Genomic DNA, 19,321 nt, shown 5'->3' on the forward strand with positions numbered 1-19,321 from the left:
CTACAAGAGCATTTTTAAAGTTACAATTTTTTCCCCAATCACTGTGGTAAGAAATATTACAAACTTCAAGACAAGGCGTCAGTAGCTTTAAAAATCTTTAGAAAAAAACTCAAAAACTTACTGAATTTGAACTGGAATGGGGTGGGGACAATTAGGCTCATTTAAAGCATATTTATCAAGTGTCCAGCCAAGAGAAAACCAAAACTATAGGTCCTGTGCATAGAGTTCCAATAGTAAAAACATTTATTGAATTCACAAAACTACAATAAAGTACAACTGGAAAAGGGCAGCTGAGAAATGTGGAATAAGTATATTTTAATAATGAAAAGTAAATTAAAGTTATTTACCGTGCAGTTATACTAAAAGCTATTATCATTCTCTTTGTGATCTTAGTAAGTACATTACATGTGGACAGTAGATTATTAAGAGTGTAGACCAGGTTTAGATTTTCTTTTAACATTTTGGCTGTATACATGCATCAAATGAATCCACATGTTTTATTAGATCTTGTTCTTGCATCAATACATACTTGCAAGTCCCACGAAAATCAGCAGAGTTACTTATAGACAGGCAGACACAGGTTACTCCATTAAAGGTGTGTGCTAAAGTTTTCTTTAAAAAAAATTGTTCTTTTATGTGCTTCTTTCCAAGTCTCATCTAGACATTCACCAAGCACGAAGTCGTTCACAGAATTAGCACAGTTAAGAAAATATTTATGCTGTTGGTACAAGGAATAATGCATGTATACTAAAAGACTACGCCCTCACAGTTTTGGTAACTTTAAATAACCAAGTCCATCCATAATATGTTAAACTAAATGTCCTAAGCCATTTGCAAATCCAATAAAGCCTTCTTTGCATTTGCAAAAAGTCACAAGGTAGCTCAGTTATGCTAACTTCAATCTTCATAAGCATTAATTATAATGACAGTTTTATACTAAAATTCTAACAAAAAGCTTCATGTTTTTCAAAGGCGGCTATTCCTCTAATTATAAACATCTGGCTCAGCAATGCCAAAAAAACAATCATTCCTGCTGATAAAAAAAGAAAACGACAAAACCTGCAAAGAAAATTCAGTGATCAAAATATTAAACCAAACCCTATTAATCCATGTAGTAGACTATGCAGACATACCACTTTCAGATCAAAAGGAATACTGTCTAACACAAGATGCATCAACATTTCACATTCTGTCTCACAGCAGCTTAAATCCCAAAAGATCTATATTACATGTAAGTCATGGTAGCTGTAAGGACATTAGTATCTCATTTGATTTATCAATTCATCTAAGTTAAATGACACCACCCTTTCACGTTTGCACAATAAAGCATGAAATATAAACAAATGACATCAAAACTTTTGGACTACAGGAAAGTAACAATTTAATTAATCTAAAATGTATATCAACATCCACTGTTATTTATGAAACTGTTCATTTTAAAAAATAAACAGTATACACTAAGTGGCCAATGGTTCTCAATTTGGACAAACATGTTTATTGAAACTTGATTGAACTTGATTGAAACATATAAGATCCTGAGGGGTCTTGACAGGGTGGATGTGGAAAGGATGTTCCCCCTTGTGGGAGAATCTCGAACTAGGGGTCACTGTTTAAAAATAAAGTGTCGCCCATTTAAGACAGAGATGAGGAGAAATTTTTTCTCTGAGGGTCGTGAGTCTTTGGAATTCTCTTCCTCAAAAGGCAGTGGAAGCAGAGTCTTTGAATATTTTTAAGGCAGAGGTAACTAGATTCTTGATAAGCAAGGGGGTGGAAGGTTATCGGGAGTAGGCGGGAATGTGGAGTAATCAGTTCAGCCATGAACTTTTTGAATGGCGGAGCAAGCTCGAGGGGTCGAGTGGACTACTCCTGCTCCTAATTCGTATGTTCATATGTTTCATTTGCTGAAAAGTGTCTTGTGAACTACAGCAAGCAACTAGTAGCTTAAATTAAGGCTACCATAATGAAGCTTTTGAATTCCAGTATCAGACACACAATTTTCCTTACATCATTCTTTTATGATTATTTCCCTATAAATATCTTCCAACCAGTAGGACTACTTAATGGTATTTGAGCCAGATTGTCCAGTTCTTCAGTGTGCAATTATTCATTTTCAGGGACTTTCAACATAACAAATACTAGCTAAAAAATCCAATTGCCTGGATTTCTAAAGCCTAGTGTTGTCTTATTGTGGGCCATTTGAGTTGCTTAGATCACAAAAAAGCAGCCTTAGATGGTGCACGTGTTTTCTAATATTGCTATACCTTCCTGACATTACTCACACAACATTTCATGAATTATCAAGGCTATTATCACACTTAAAAGACAGGAAAAACAGCCATCAGAAAAAGGAGGAACAAATGGGAAATATATGCATATATAGAAAACTATAGTTGTAATCAACTAAAACAAAACAAAGTTTAAGACTAACAGATAATGTTTTCTCGCCTATTACTGTATTTCAAAGCTGCATCATACATTTTCCTCATATAATGCAGCTCACATCATTAAAATCATGGTTTCAGCAATGATTTACACATTCAACTGTTTAAAATAAAATGCACTACTGGTTTTAAGGAGGGAGGGGGTGGAATACTGAAATAATAAACTAATCTCCAAACAAACTTATAAATAGGAAGGCAATGTTGTCCTTTATCAGAAATTTCTTGATGACCATCTTGATGTTTAAAAGGAGTTTGTACTTTTCAATGAGATAAGACAAACCAAGTGCACGATTTTCTTCCTATTTAGGTTGTGGGCTTCAGAATCAACAACTTTAGCAGTCTGATCATGAAGACATAACTGTTCCAAACTGCATAAGACAAAATCAAAACACATAAGCAGCCGTGGGGTTTAAAACTGCAATCATCTGGTTGGAAAGTCAGCCCATTACCTCTTCGACTAAATCATTACAGTATTAATTTGGGGATACATCAAATATCAGTGATCTAGCAAGAGAGAAACAGCACATGTGCCTTATTTACATTACAATTTAACCCCGGCACAAAGTCAGGAAAATCAGTAAGGAAAACCTCAGATTCTGTCTACCATTACAATATTCAACTTGCAAATTCCAACGTCAGGCAAAATCACCCAGGTTTTGTTGAAGTAACATTTCCCTGCTTTTAACATGTTACATTATATTAAGAACCAAATTTGTGTTTTCTCACAGATCTCTCATTCACATTACGCTTATTTTCCTCCCCTATCATACTCTGTAAAAGCCCTGTTCACTTTGGAAACTTCTTCCCCAATGTTCTGAGGTTAAATTGCTAATTGACCCCAGAACGTTGGTAAAATAACTGTAATGTGAACCAGGCTACAACCATCTACTGAAAGCATGACATCACTTACAGCCAATCAGCTGCAATGACTCCATTCACTGGGAACATTCTTCTGACAGTAGGTTTTTCTCTTCTAATTTTGTACAAGAACACTAAAAATGCATCCAGCACTTCCAAAGTTACTTATCATTCTCAGGAAGTTATAACAAATACTAGTAGTTATATTTTCTCCTTCTACTATATTTGTGCTTGCTGAAGAAAATGCAGTTATGGTACAGATAAATGCATTAGTTTTAGTCTATTTGATGTCACAAAGCATTCATCAAGGAAATGATTGAAACAAGGCGGCTTAATATAACATTTGTCCACCTACTGTTGAAGTTTATCATTGGAAAAGTTCAGAAATTGTTGCACTTACCGATGTCAGTCTACTGAGGTTTAGTTTTTAGATCCTCAATCGATCAGACAAGTTTACAAACTACAAAGTATAAGTCCTAAAAATCTGCATTAAAGTTGAATAAGCATTATGTAGACTGCATTTTTTAGGACAAAATTCTAGGACAAATACAATCCTTATGGAACAGATGCAAATTTAGGAAATAAAAAAGTAGATATTTGTTGAAGTCTTGACTGTCCACAACCCACTCGGGCTGATTTTAAACCTAACTGCCGAGCAGAGACAGACTGCGTTGGCGGGCAGTTACAAATCACTCATGGGACTTACCTACCAATGCCCTGCTGGCTTCTCATGGGTTCCAATCTTAACCTGCCCTTGAATAGGCGAGAGGGACACCCGCCAGAAGAAAGCAAGGCCATTTAATAAGTTTGCAGATTGGTCTCCAAAAAGAGTCACCAGGGCCCGCGTGCAATTTTTAAACAGGAGGCCTGCACAGGGTAGCCACTGTGACATCCCAACCAGAAAACCTAGCAGGAAGAGAAGCCAGGGACTGAAATGGTTTTTCTTTTTTTTTTAAACTTTCCTTATGGGGCCAGGAGCAGGAGCGCTCCTCCAAACTCCACCAGTACTGTGATTCACTCCTCCTGCGACTCTGAGACTCTTCAAAATGAGTGCCAAGGACAATTCCTTCAATCCCAGCAGCTGCCTTCTGCTGCTCGACATTCCGCTCCAGACCACTGGACAACTGCTATTTCGCATCAGTTTCGGGTGGGAGACTAACTACGAAGATGAAGACTGAGAGTTAAAATCTCCTGGATCTTACACTGGCAATGTTGGAACAATTTGCCATCTGCCTTGGTCCCTGCCCACATGACTCTTGCTCCAAGTTAAAATTGGGCATCTCATTTAGAGACAGAATACAGGCAACTGTTCAAAACGTATGCTGTGACTGTGACGTCCTAAACATTCCCAAGGGAAAAACAAGGAGTTTTTGCAGCTACTCATCAAAATATTTGCTGTCGTTTGGACTGGACAATATGTTTTTTTAAGCTCCATGATAACAAAGTCAAAAGTATCCTGTGTTCTGCCTAATGATCACTTCTCAAAAATAAAATCTAAACCATTTGTTATTGTAGCCAGGTCACTTTTTTTCTAATGTTTTCTCTTAAATTCAGCTAATTTATTTTCAAGTTTGTGCATAAAGTTTACAATTGTAAATATAAGCAAGAAAATACCTAATTTAAAAGATTTCAATTTTAGTCCTCATAATTCAGTCTAATGTGTATCTTCTAGCAAACTCATCTGGATTTTTTGGCCCCTTAAAGTTCCGGTCCATTTTAATATAAGGAATGTCTGAAGTAAATTGCAACCTTCTGTGCACTATTTTTATAACACTCACCACAAAATATGGAAAGGACACAACCTTTCTCTTGAGTTGTGAAAACTAGCCAGTGATCATGATTCAGCTATTACCGACAAGATAAGAAGGCTGTGTGTTTCCTAAGAAGTGGGCTTGCCAAATTCTGATTGCTTACTTTTAGACTCAAGAGTTTTATTTTTCCTTCTTAGAGGCATAGATAGAAAAACAAGGAAGTTATGCTAAACCTTAATAATTCGCTGGTTTAGGCCTCAGATGAGTCTGTTGTTCAATTCTGGATGCTTTAGGAAGGATGTCAAGGCTTTGGAGAGGATGCACTAAAGAGGGACTTTAGTTATGTGGAAAGACTAGGGAAGCTGAGATTGTTCTCTATAGAACAGAGAAGGTTAAGGGTGTGCAAAATCAAGAAGAATTGCATAGGGGAAGCTATTTCCACTGTAAGGAGGGTCAATAACCAGAGGGCTCAGATTCAAGGTAACTGGCAAAAGAGAGAGAGAGGTAATTTTTTTTTTTAAACACAGCTTGAAACTGTGGTGAAAGCAGATTCAATAGTAACTTTCAAAAGGGAATATCCACTTCAAGCGGAAAATCTGAATGGTTATGGGGAAAAAGCAGGGGAGTGGGACTCTCTTTCAGAGAGTCTGCATAGGTACAATGGGTCGAATGGCCTCATTTTCTGCTATAAGATTGTGTGATTCTGTGATACATATGTAAACAATTGCCACTAATTTCAGCTTGCAATTTTCAAGGTCAGTTGCTTTTAGTACTTTTGGCAAAAGCTTCTATAAGTATATAAAAGGTAAGAGAGTAGCTAAAGTGAATGTTGGTCCTTTGGAGGATGAGACTGGGGAGTTAACAGAGGGGAACACAGAAATGGCGGAGACACTAAATCAGTATTTTGCCTCAGTTTTCACGGTGAAGGACACTAGTACCATCCCAATAGTAACAGGAAATGCAGAGGTTATAGAAAGAGAGGAACTTAGAAAAATCATCATCACTAGGGAAAAAGTACTGAGCAAACTATTGGGATTGAAGGCAGACAAGTCCCCAGGGCCTGATGGCCTACATCCTAGAGTCATAAAGGAAGTGGCAGCAGAGATAGTGGACCTATTGGTTATAATATTCCAATATTCCTGGATGCGGGAAAGGTTCCAGTGGATTGGAAAAAAAGCTAATATAACACCCTTATTCAAAAAGGGAGGGAGGCAGAAAGTAGGAAACTACAGACCAGTTAGTTTAACATCTGTCGTTGGGAAATTGTTAGAATCCATTAGTAAGGAAGTAATAACAGGACATTTAGAAAGTGAAAACACAATCCATCAGAGTCAGCATGGTTCTATGAAGGATAAATTGTGTTTGACTAATTTGCTAGAGTTCTTCAAAGCTGCAGCAAGCAAAGTGGATAATGGGAATCCTGTAGATGTAGTATATCTGGACTTCCAGAAGGCATTTGATAAGGTGCCACACAAAAAGTTAATACACAAGGTAAGATCACATGGGGTTAGGGGCAATTTATTAGCTTGGATAGAGGATTGGCTACCCAACAGAAAACAGAGAGTCGGGATAAATGGGTCCTTTTCTGGTTGGCAAGATGCAACTAGTGGGGTGTCACAGGGTTCGGTCCTTGGACCCCAACTATTTACAATATATATTAATGACCTGGATGCAGGGTTAGAAGGTACTAACTATAGCCAAATTTGCAGATGACACTAAAATAGGCGGGATAGTAAGTTTCAATAAAGAAATTAGAAATTTACAAATGGATATGGATAGGTTAGGTGAATGGGCCAAAATTTGGCAGATGGAGTTTAACGTGGATAAGTGAGGTTATCCACTTTGGTCAGAATAGAAAGGCAAATTATTATCTAAATGGAGAGAAACTTCAGAGTGCTTCGGTGCAGAGGGATCTGGGTTTCCTCATGCATGAATCACAGAAAGCTAGTATGCAGGTACAGCAGGTAATAAGGAAGGCAAATGGAATTTTGGCATTTATGGTTAAAGGAATAGAATATAAAAGCAGGGAAGTGTTGCTGCAACTGTACAAAACATTAGTGAGAGCGCACCTGGAGTATTGCGTACAGTTTTGGTCCCCTTACTTGAGGAGGGATGTAGTTGCATTGGAGGCAGTTCAGAGCAGGTTCACTAGATTGATTCCAGGGATGAGGGGTTTGTCTTATGAAGAGAGATTGAGGAGTTTAGGCCTTTACTCTCTAGAGTTTAGAAGAATGAGAGGAGATCTAACTGAGGTATATAAGATAATTAAGGGGACTGACAAAGTAGACGTAGAAAGGATGTTTCCTCTTGTGGGGCAATCTAGAACGAGAGGTCACAGTTTTAGGATAAGGGGTAGCAGATTTAAAACAGAGATGAGGAGAAATTACTTCTCTCAAAGGGTCGTGAGTCTGTGAAATTCACTACCCCAAAGTGCGGTAGATGCCAGAACATTGAGTAAATTTACGGAAGACATAGACAGATTTTTAATTAGTAAAGGGTTGAAGGGTTATGGAGAACGGGGAGGAAAGTGGAGTTGAGGCCGAGATAAGAACAGCCATGACCGTATTGAATGGCGGAGCAGGCTCAAGGGTCTGAATTCCCCACTCCTGCTCCTAGTTCCTATGACCTTATGACCTTTTAGAAGCATGTTTTTCTCTCATTAGAGAGTCATTTTATAAACAGAAGTTCTTGGATAATGTATATTTAAGATCCATCTATTTTCAAAAAATACTAATTGAAATCAGAAAAGTATTCCTAACTGAATAATAATAAATTACTAAGAGATGGGATTAGTAGAGGAAACAAAAGGAGAGTTGTACATGGTGCTGGATTGCAATGGAAGGTGCTTCAAGAACGTTCACTACAGCTGTTTAAATGATTTTTCAAGTGGAGACATAAATAAGACTGTATAAATTTGCTGATGAAACTGAGGATTGCAAACAACAGAACAAGTGCTCCAAATACAGAGTGATTTGGATAAGATCAGTTAGAAACAATTTGAAAGGAGAGGCAGGAAGCTGAGCTGACGTGTTGATGTTGTCCAGTGTGGAGATATGCAAAATGACAAGGTTGTTAAGGGCAATAAGCAGTGGGAATACTAGTTAAATTGTTTTAGTCTGCAGGACACAAAATAGAGGGGGATCTGGAGGTACGTTTGAACAGCATTGAAACCATGCAGTGTATGAAACGTACACAAAACTATCAGATGTATAGCTACAAAAGTCTCGTGTAGTGATAATCAATTTGGGCAAAACACAGGTCGGGCCATACCTGGAGTACTAAAGAGGGGACATCATAGCATTGGAGAGAGTACAGCCAAGGGTTAACTAAATTGATAGTTGGATTAGGCATCAGTGACAAAAGGAGAAGCTACAGAAACTAGGAATTTTTACTCTTAAGAGAAAAGGCTTAAAGGTTTCATAAATGTGTTTAAGATTCTAAGAAATTAAGATCGATTGGATTTCATAATATGCTCACTAAAAACACAAAATCTACAAGAGGAGGGCAGAGACAGAATGTTAGAACAAAGAAGGTAAACATATTGTTCAGATTTAAACTACTTTGCATAGGAGGATGGTACATGTTTGGAACAAACAGCCCAGCGGAATTGAATAGTGTCAGCAAATTCAAGAGGGGAACTGGAGAGATAATTAGCAGAGAAAGTAACTGAGAAGTACGAGAGAGCGAGGAATATTTGGTAACTTTCAATCTTTGGATCCAGGCAGACAGATTGTCCTGTACATTTCATATTTCTAATAAGACCCTTGAATGAAATAGTTAACTATTTGATACCTACAATGTTTCTGCATCACATTGGAATTTAATACTACAATCCTCAATTTTCTTTCAAACATACCATGAACATTTAACTGAAGTGTACACTCCACAAAAATGGAATTTTCACCTCCATAACCCTAAAGAAAACTGAATCAGAAAATGGTTTTACATAAATAGAGGTAAGTAAAATTCCTGCTTAAAAGGAATAGCAATTATTTATTTTCCTCTCACCATCCAATTGATAGGGAATAACTCTCCTATAACATTTTTACTAACTGTAAAATCATTACTCCCGTGTATTACGGCCAACTTCTCTGAAGATCAACAATGAAACGGAAGTGTATCATTTAACAAACTTCTTTTTAAACAAGTAACAAAATACAGGGATGTCAGGAACATATAAAGTTCATGAGTAAAGTAAGGGATCACAGTATTGTCCACGTTCTTAAGTTGCCACAAATATCTACTGAAGCTGAGGGCAATGCAGATAAAATGCTCTCAGCAGAGAAACAACATACTGAGCAATAGCTGCTCAGTATGACACCATTTTCAACAATTAAACATAGAAATTATGTTTGATTCCACCTGATTTCATTTTGTCATATTCAATTCTCAAATATGTCACATTTCCAGCCAATCAGAATTAACATCAGTTCATATATATATACTTAATAAAACTAAAGAGCATACAAGGTCAGAAGGACCTCGTACTTCATGTGCATAAATCTTTGAAGGTGGCAGGACATATTCAGAAAGTAGTTAGCAAAGCATATGAGATCTTGGGCTTCATAAATAGAGGAATGAGTACAAAAGCAGGGAAGCTTTCTAAAGCTCTGGTTTGGCCATAACTAGAGTATTGCAGTTCTGGTCACCACACTTTAGGAAAATGTGAAGATCCTTGAGAGGGTGCAGAGGACATTTACCAGAATTATTCCAGGGATGAAGGAATTTAGCTACAAAAGGGATGGACTTTAATAACTTCTCGGTGGGGAGGGCCGCACGCCAAAGAGCTGCTGCAATTTCCCGTACGGCAGCTCACTTAAATGGCCGGGGGGCCCACCCCCCCCCCACCAATCACATGGAAGGGGCGGGCTGTCCGTCACCGACAACTGCATGAGCTGCCTGTGCGTAGGCACTGGCGCCATTTTTTAAAGAGCAGCCAGCTCTGCTGGCACATTTAAATATTTAAAGAAGTAACCTCCCCGAAAATTAAATAAATTTATAAGGTCGCTTTCCCATCCGCCCATAACAATTACTGTAACTGTTTTCCCTTTCCCCCCGTCAAAACACTTACCTTTTACATCTGCCCTTCCCTACCACAAACTGCACAAAGTTTATAGGTCAACCCTTCCCACCATCCCCTACCCCCATTACATTTATTTGACCCCGTCCCCTGCCGTCCACACTGAAAATGTTACCTCCTACCCCCTCCCCACTAGTGTGGCGCCGCAATCCTCCGGACGGGGATTTGAAGGCGTGGGAGTGCCAGCCGCCGCACAGAATAATGCAGCAGGCCCTCAAGATCGCATGTTCTTTTGGGCCTCCTTATCTCGAGAGACAATGGATACGCGCCTGGAGGTGGTCAGTGGTTTGTGAAGCAGCGCCTGGAGTGGCTATAAAGGCCAATTCTGGAGTGACAGGCTCTTCCACAGGTGCTGCAGAGAAATTTGTTTGTTGGGGCTGTTGCACAGTTGGCTCTCCCCTTGCGCCTCTGTCTTTTTTCCTGCCAACTACTAAGTCTCTTCGACTCGCCACAATTTAGCCCTGTCTTTATGGCTGCCCGCCAGCTCTGGCGAATGCTGGCAACTGACTCCCACGACTTGTGATCAATGTCACACGATTTCATGTCACGTTTGCAGACGTCTTTATAACGGAGACATGGACGGCCGGTGGGTCTGATACCAGTGGCGAGCTCGCTGTACAATGTGTCTTTGGGGATCCTGCCATCTTCCATGCGGCTCACATGGCCAAGCCATCTCAAGCGCCGCTGACTCAGTAGTGTGTATAAGCTGGGGGTGTTGGCCGCTTCAAGGACTTCTGTGTTGGAGATATAGTCCTGCCACCTGATGCCAAGTATTCTCCGAAGGCAGCGAAGATGGAATGAATTGAGACGTCGCTCTTGGCTGGCATACGTTTAGATTAGATTAGATTAGAGATACAGCACTGAAACAGGCCCTTCGGCCCACCGAGTCTGTGCCGAACATCAACCACCCATTTATACTAATCCTGCACTAATCCCATATTCCTACCAAATATCCCCACCTGTCCCTATGTTTCCCTACCACCTACCTATATTAGTGACAATTTATAACAGCCAATTTACCTATCAACATGCAAGTCTTTTGGCTTGTGGGAGGAAACCGGAGCACCCGGAGAAAACCCACGCAGACACAGGGAGAACTTGCAAACTCCACACAGGCAGTACCCGGAATCGAACCCGGGTCCCTGGAACCCGGGTCCAGGCCTCGCTGCCGTAGAGCAAGGTACTGAGGACACAGGCCTGATACACTCGGACTTTTGTGTTCCGTGTCAGTGCGCCATTTTCCCACACTCTCTTGGCCAGTCTGGACATAGCAGTGGAAGCCTTACCCATGCGCTTGTTGATTTCTGCATCTAGAGACAGGTTACTGGTGATAGTTGAGCCTAGGTAGGTGAACTCTTGAACCACTTCCAGAGCGTGGTCGCCAATATTGATGGATGGAGCATTTCTGACATCCTGCCCCATGATGTTCATTTTCTTGAGGCTGATGGTTAGGCCAAATTCATTGCAGGCAGACGCAAACCTGTCGATGAGACTCTGCAGGCATTCTTCAGTGTGAGATGTTAAAGCAGCATCGTCAGCAAAGAGGAGTTCTCTGATGAGGACTTTCCGTACTTTGGACTTCGCTCTTAGACGGGCAAGGTTGAACAACCTGCCCCCTGATCTTGTGTGGAGGAAAATTCCTTCTTCAGAGGATTTGAACGCATGTGAAAGCAGCAGGGAGAAGAAAATCCCAAAAAGTGTGGGTGCGAGAACACAGCCCTGTTTCACACCACTCAGGATAGGAAAGGGTATATTTAAGTGTATTCATTTCATTGAATTGAATATTTTAATTGAGGTCCCGTTGCCCAGCAAGGGCTGGGGGGAGGGGGGTGGGGGGGAGCCGCCACGGAGCCTTGCCACTGCCGGGAGGATCGGGCTGGACCCAATGGCGTTAAGGTCCAGGGCAGGCCTCATCAGGAGCCATCTTCCGGATGCCCCATCACCATGGAACCCGATGCATGGGGGAGAACAAAATCCAGCCCAAGGTTAGGTTGGAGAAACTAGGGTTTTTCTCCTTGGAGGAAAGGAGATGGAGGGAAGATTTGGACAAAGAAAAGCTGTTCCTATTACCTGATGGTACAAGGACTAGGGGACACAGATTTAAGGTTTTGGGCAAGAGATACGGGGGTGGGAGGGGGGTGGAGGGGTGGTGGATGTGAGCAAGAACTTGTTGTCATGCAGCAAATGATAATGACCTGGATCTCGCTGCCTTCAAGAGTTGTGGAAGCAGAAACAGAGACAGAGACAATCAACAATTTCAAAAGGAAATTGGATTGGTACTTGAGGGAAATAAACTTGCAGGGCTACTGGAACAGAGCAAGGGAATGGGTCTGACTGGAATGCTCTAGAGCGAGCCAGCATGGACTCAATGGGCTGAATGGCCTCTTTCTGTATTGTAATGACTCATTTTATATATATGTATGTATTAAAATTGTGAACATTCCATTAATATTTTTAATTAAAAATTCCCACGGTAACTACCCTCCTAATTGTTCAGTCAGTAAATTTACTGGCCAGTGTGAAACTGTGCCATCTTGAAAAGCTGCTGTCCATGTAATGAAGGCACTCCCACAGTGTCCAGGTCTTTCTGCATGTGAGCATGGACTGCTTCATTAACTGAGGAATTGCGAATGGTACTAAACATCATGCAATCCCACTTCTGACCTTATGATGGAGGGAAGGTCATTGATGAAGCAGCTGAAGATGGTTGGGTCCAGGACAGTACCCTGGCAAATTCCTGCAGTAATGTGCTGGGACTGAGCTGATTGGCCTCCAACAACCACAACCATCTTCCTTTATGCTAGGTGTGATTCCAGCCAGTGAAGAGTTTCCCCCGATACGCGTTGACTTCAATTTTACGAGGATTCCTTTGAGTCACACTCAGGTCAAATGCTGCCTTGATGTCAAGGACTATCACGGTCACCTCACCTCTGGAACCCAGCTGTTTTGTTCACGTTTGGACCAAGGCAGTAATCAGGTCTGGATGAGTGAGGACAGCTAGGTTTTTCCCTCAGTTTGGTTCGCTCACCACCTGCCACAATCCCAGTGTGGCAGCTATCTCCTTCAGGACATGACCAGTTTGATCAGCAGTAGAGCTACCGAGCCACTCTTGGTGATGGGCATTGAAGTCTCCACCCGGAATACGTTCTGTGCCCTTGCTTCATGCACTCAGTGCTTTGTCCAAATGGTCACATGTATGCCAGTTCATCTGGAGTGGCAGGTTTCCTGCTGTAGTTGGACAGAGCAGCAGCTTTCCTTGTCATTTTGATGCCAACTCACACATTTAATTTCACATATTCAATAGTTGGAATTTGAAATCATAAGCTTTGTCTGGATTGTTAGTCCAGTACCATAACCATTACATTGCAGCAGATGAACTGAGGCAGGAACAGAAATAAAAACAAGAAATGCTGGAACCACTCAGCAGGTCTGGCAGCATCTGTGGAAAGAGAAGCAGAGTTAACGTTTCGGGTCAGTGACCCTTCTTCGGCGATGTTAACGGAGTTCGAGCTAGGCAGTCTCAGCGATGCAGATATGTGGTCTGAAGCTCATCTTGGGGTCAAGTATGAAACCAAGGTTGCGAACAGTCACAGTTTTGTATTCAGCCTCAGACTGTTGCCAGGAAAAGGGATGAAATTGGTGGCTAGGGAACTGAGTTTTTCGGAGGAAACAAAGACAATGACTGGAATTTTACCTTGTGGCAGAGGCCCCACCTATTAGCAAAAAAGTCAGGGGCGAGCCCGCCTCCGCTGGGCCTGGAAGCCAAGCAGTGATTTTGCGTGGCCCAGGCTCTTAATTGGACAGGGGTTGATGGGAGTATGGAATTCGAGACAGAAACAGATCAGCCATGATCTTATTGAATGGCAGAGCAGGCTAGACGGGCCGAATGGCCTACTTATGCTCCTAATTCATATGGTTGTATTACTGTACGTGAGCTATTCATTCACCAATCTCCTCCCTTTGAGTTTGCCACATGACAGTTTGTCACTGTTTCCATAAGCTCTTGCTTTTCCATGCAAGTTAATCTTCTGCATGAATCTTGTGTTTCCCTCATTCATTAATCTCAGTTTCTTGACACTGCAACTGGATTAATAGGTACAATTTCAATTATAACCGAAATAAAACAGAATGTCCAAAAGAAAATGAATAAACCAGTGTGTACCATCTACAAGTTGCACTGCAGCAATGCACCAAGACTCCTTAGACAGCACCTTCCAAACCCGCGACCTCTACCAACTAGAAGAACAAGGGCAGCAAACACATGGGAACACCACCACCTGTAAGTTCCCCTCCAAGTCACACACCATCCTGACTTGGAACTGTATCGCCGTTCCTTCACTGTCGCTGGGTCAAAATCCTGGAACTCCCTTCCTAACAGCACTGTGGGTCTACCTACCCAAAATGGACTGCAGCGGTTCAAGAAGGCAGCTCACCACCACCGTCTCAAGGGCAATTAGGGATGGGCAATAAATGCTGGCATAGCCAGTGACGCCCATATCCCATGAATGAATAAAAAAAAATACGCCACACAGTTTGTTACTACTACCAGGGGATAAACCATTTTCTTGCCCAGATAGAAATGGGAACTTGTTCAGTCAAGATACCATCATAGTTAGCAGCAATAGAAAAGATCACCATCAATTTGGCAACACTATTTAGGTGTTTTGCACAGAGATTTGTTTTGATCGTTCTGCAACACTGCTCTAGACAGTTGAACAATACCTAATATCCCCTATAAAACGCACAATGAAAGCAGACAATCAACAATAGACCTAATAGCACACAAGTCATAGTGATAAGATAATTTGCCCATTGCTCACTGCCACTAATAGTGTGTTTTGACCACAATCTCCATCCAGTATAAACTGATGCAATATATTACTAAAAATAAACATGACAATATTCACGGGTTGCAACGTCACCCTTATAGAAGATAAAGCGATGCATCATTTTATATTTCAGACACATGGTGAATTTTAAAACTTATTTTGCTGTTTTAGAACATTCCACACATTAAAAAAGAATTTCACATTTCAACAACTACAAAGGTCGCTCAATAAAGATTAAAAATTGTTGTTTTAATGAGAAATGTCAGAATTTTTTTTAAACTCACGTGGTTAGCTTAGAATTTAAAAAATGAAAATCAGCTCAAATGGCCAATACAGTAATTGATGCAACAGGCAATATTTGTTAAATATTATGGTTAAGTTATGCTGCCGGCCTGGAAAGCAGTATATGCCACTGATTCAAGTCATAGCGGTAAACTGCTGGAGTTGTGTATCTATCAAAACCTCTGCATCACCAACTCGTTCTTTCATACTAAACCCTGTCACCAGGTTTCATGGAGGCACCCAAGATCACGTCGTTGGCACCAGCTGGGCCTCATCATCACAAGGCGAGCCTCCATAAACAGTGTCCAAGTCACACGCAGCTTCCACAGTGCGGACTGCGACACCGACCACTCCCTAGTGTGCAGCAAAGTTAGACTCAAACCAAAGAAGCTACATCACTCCAAGCAGAAGGGCCGCTCGCACGTCAACACTAACAGAACTTCTTATCCACAGCTGTTACATAAGTTTCTAAATTCACTTGAAAAAGCCCTTCAAAACAATCCTACAGGGGATGCAGAGACCCAAGTGGGCCCACATCAGAGACGCCATCTATGACTCAGGAATGACCACCTATGGCAAACGTGAGAAGAATGCAGACTGGTTTCAATTTCACTTTGAAGAGCTGGAACCTGTCATAGCCGCTAAGCGCATTGCACTGTTGAACTACAAGAAAGCCCCAGCGAGTTAACATCCGTAGCACTTAAAGTAGCCAGAAGCGCTGCACAAAGTACAGCCAGGCGCTGTGCAGATGACTACAGGCAACACCAATACAGTCGTATTCAGCTGGCCTCTGACACCGGACACATCAAAGGAATGTATGATGGCATTAAGAGAGCTTTTGGGCCAACCATCAAGAAGATCGGCCCCCTCAAGTCTAAATCAGGGGACACGGTCACTGACCAACGCAAGCAAATGGTGGGTGCAGCACTACCTAGAACTGTACTCCAGGGAAAAAGTTGTCACTGAGACCGCCCTTAATGCAACCCAGTCTCTGCCAGTCATGGATGAGCTGGATGAACAGCCAACAAAATTGGAACTCAGCGATGCCATTAATTCTCTAGCCAGTGGAAAAGCCCCTGGGTAGGGCGGCATTACCCCTGAAATAATCAAGAGTGCTAAGCCTGCCATACTCTCAGTACTTTACGAACTGCTTTGGCTGTGCTGGGATGAGGGAGCAGTACCATAGGACATGCGTGATGCCATTATCATCACTCTCTATAAGAACAAGGGTAACCGTAGTGACTGCAATAACTACCGTGGAATCTCCCTGCTCAGCATAGCGGGGAAAGTCTTCGCTCGAGTCGTTTTGAACAGACTCCAGAAGCTGGCTGAGCGTGTCTACCCTGAGGCACAGTGTGGCTTCCGAGCAGAGAGATCCACCATTGACATGCTGTTCTCCCTTCGCCAGCTACAGGAGAAATGCCGCGAACAACAGATGCCCCTCTACGTTGCTTTCATTGATCTCACCAAAGCCTTTGACCTCGTCAGCAGACGTGGTCTTTTCAGACTACTCGCAAAGATCGGATGTCCACCAAAGCTACTAAGTATCATCAGCTCATTCCATGACAATATGAAAGACACAATTCAGCATAGTGGTGTCTCATCAGACCCCTTTCCAATCCTGAGTGGCGTGAAACAGGGCTGTATTTTCGCACCTACACTGTTCGGGATCTTCTTCTCACTGCTGCTCTCACATGCGTTCAAGTCTTCAGAAGAAGGAATTTTCCTTCACACAAGATCAGATGGCAGGTTGTTCAACCTTGCCCGTCTTAGAGCAAAGACCAAAGTACGGAAGGTCCTCATCAGGGAACTCCTCTTTGCTGATGATGCTGCATTAACATCTCACACTGAAGAGTGTCTGCAGAGACTCATCCACAGGATTGCGGCTGCCTGCAACGAATTTGGCCTAACCATCAGTTTCAAGAAAATGAACATCATGGGACAGGACGCCAGAAATGCTCCATCCATCAATATCGGCGACCACGCTCTGGAAGTGGTTCAAGAGTTCACCTACCTAGGCTCAACTATCACCAGTAACCTGTCTCTCGATGCAGAAATCCACAAGGGCATGGGAAAGGCATCCGCTGCTATGTCCAGACTGGCCAAGAGAGAGTGTGGGAAAATGGCGCACTGACACGGAACACAGAAGTCCGGGTGTATCAAGCCTGTGTCCTCAGTACCTTGCTCTACGACAGCGAGGCCTAGACAACGTATGTCAGCCAAGAGCGACGTCTCAATTCATTCCATCCTCGCTGCCTCCGGAAAATCCTTGGCATCAGGTGGCAGGACCGTATCCCCAACGCAGAAGTCCTCGAGGCGGCCAACATCCCCAGCATATACACCCTACTGAGCCAGCGGTGCTTGAGATGGCTTGGCCATGTGAGCCGCATGGAAGATGGCAGGATCCCCAAGGACACATTGTACAGCGAGCTCATCACTGGTATCAGACCCACCGGCGCGACATGAAGTCCTGTGACATTGACCACAAGTTGTGGGAGTCAGTTGCCAGTGATCACATCAATATCATTACCTGAACGGAGACATGAAGAGGTGATGACGCCTTTCCCCTTAATGGAGCTTCCCCATCTGACTATACTTTCCACCATTCAGACTGCTGCGGTTGTGATGCAGCCCTTATCACTAAATTACACCCTGGTCTGTCTCCCTACTCATCTCGCAACATCTCGTCCTTTGAGCATCTTACTTTGTTAACTTCTCACAAGACTTATTTAAAATCCTTGTCTGTACTACCCATTCAAGTATCACACAAAGTTTCTCTCCGAGATATCTTCTCTGCTTCCCTCCCTCAGTCTCTGCATCGAGCGCATCTCAGCCTCGGTGATTTCATCCAGCTCTTCTTGCTCTCCCTCCTCTGAGTTCACTGCCCTCCTTTCCTCCTTAGTCTCCCCCTCCATATGAACTCTCCAACCCACATTCACAGCACCACTTTGATCTTGCCATCTCATATGGCTTCACTCCTCCCATCGTAACGATTACCGATAAGGCAATTTCTCACTATTTCTTCGTATTGCTCCCTACCAATATTCCCCTTGCCCCTTCCAACACCACTTCTTTCTATGTCTACCTCGAGAAAAAAACTTTTCAAATCAAATGACCAACTATCTCGCCTCTGGCCCACAATTTATCATTTCTACAGGTACCGATTTGATAAATTATGTCCTCTCAACCACCTTTGATGCTCTTGTTCCCATTAAAATTATTACCCTCTCTCACCTGCGTCGTTCTCCCTCATATACAACTCCTCTCTGCTCGAAGTCCAAGAGATGCAGATTTGAATGTCAATGGCAGACAACTGGTTTAACCATCCATCACCAGATCTGGTTGGACCACATAATGCATAATTGGGTCCTGCGGTCCATCACTAAAACTGTTCACTATTCAAAGATCATCCAGAAATGCAAAGATCACCCTCAGCTTCTCTTCACCACCAAGAACCGTCATCTTAAACCATCCTCCCCTGTCTCCTTCATCCTCACCTCCTAATGCAGGGAGTTTATGACTTTTTTAAAAATCACAAAGATCGAAACCATGCATTCAGCTGCTGCTGCTGCATAGAAGACAAGAAATAGGAGCAGGAGTAGGGCCCCTTCAGCCTGCTCCGCCATTTAATAAGATCATGGCTGATCTGATTGTGGCCTTAACTCCACTTTCCTGCCTGCTCCGCATAACCCTGAACTCCCTTGGAGATCAAATATCTGTCCAACTCAGCCTTGAATATACTCAATGACCCAGCCTCCACTGCTCTCTGAGGAAGAGAATTCCAGAGATTAATGACCCACTGACAAACATATTTCTCCTCATCTCAGTCTTAAGTGGGAGAACTCTTTTTTTTAAACTGGGCCCGCGGTTCTAGATTCCTACAAAAGGTGAAACATTCCCAAGCATCTACCCTGTCAAGCCCCCTCAGAATCTTATATATGTTTCAATAAGATCACCTTTCATTCTTCTAAACTCCAATGAGTATAGGCCCAACCTGCTCAACCTTTCCTCATAAGGTAACCAGTTCATTCTAGGAATCAGCCTAGTGAACGTTCTCTGAACTTCTTCCAATGCAAATAT

General features: G+C 42.3%; 2 protein-coding genes across 10 annotated transcripts in view; one reads left to right on the forward strand and one right to left on the reverse strand.

The window, feature by feature from the left end:
* Positions 1-19,321, reverse strand: part of cmss1 (cms1 ribosomal small subunit homolog) — a 346,949-nt gene that overhangs the window by 272,667 nt on the left and 54,961 nt on the right. The window lies entirely within an intron of this gene.
* filip1l (filamin A interacting protein 1-like) overlaps positions 1-19,321 on the forward strand; it is a 175,180-nt gene that overhangs the window by 116,342 nt on the left and 39,517 nt on the right. The window contains exon 1 of one of the 6 annotated variants that reach the window (XM_068041007.1): positions 17,720-17,791. The exons of the other annotated variants lie outside the window; for them this stretch is intronic. Within the exon in view, the coding sequence (XP_067897108.1) occupies positions 17,784-17,791 (8 nt within the window). The 5' untranslated portion in view covers positions 17,720-17,783. Of the gene's footprint in view, positions 1-17,719; positions 17,792-19,321 lie in introns of those variants that run through there. 6 annotated transcript variants of the gene reach the window in all.

The sequence above is a fragment of the Heterodontus francisci genome, chromosome 10 (genome assembly GCF_036365525.1).
Source record: "Heterodontus francisci isolate sHetFra1 chromosome 10, sHetFra1.hap1, whole genome shotgun sequence".
Taxonomy (NCBI): Eukaryota; Metazoa; Chordata; class Chondrichthyes; order Heterodontiformes; family Heterodontidae; genus Heterodontus; species Heterodontus francisci.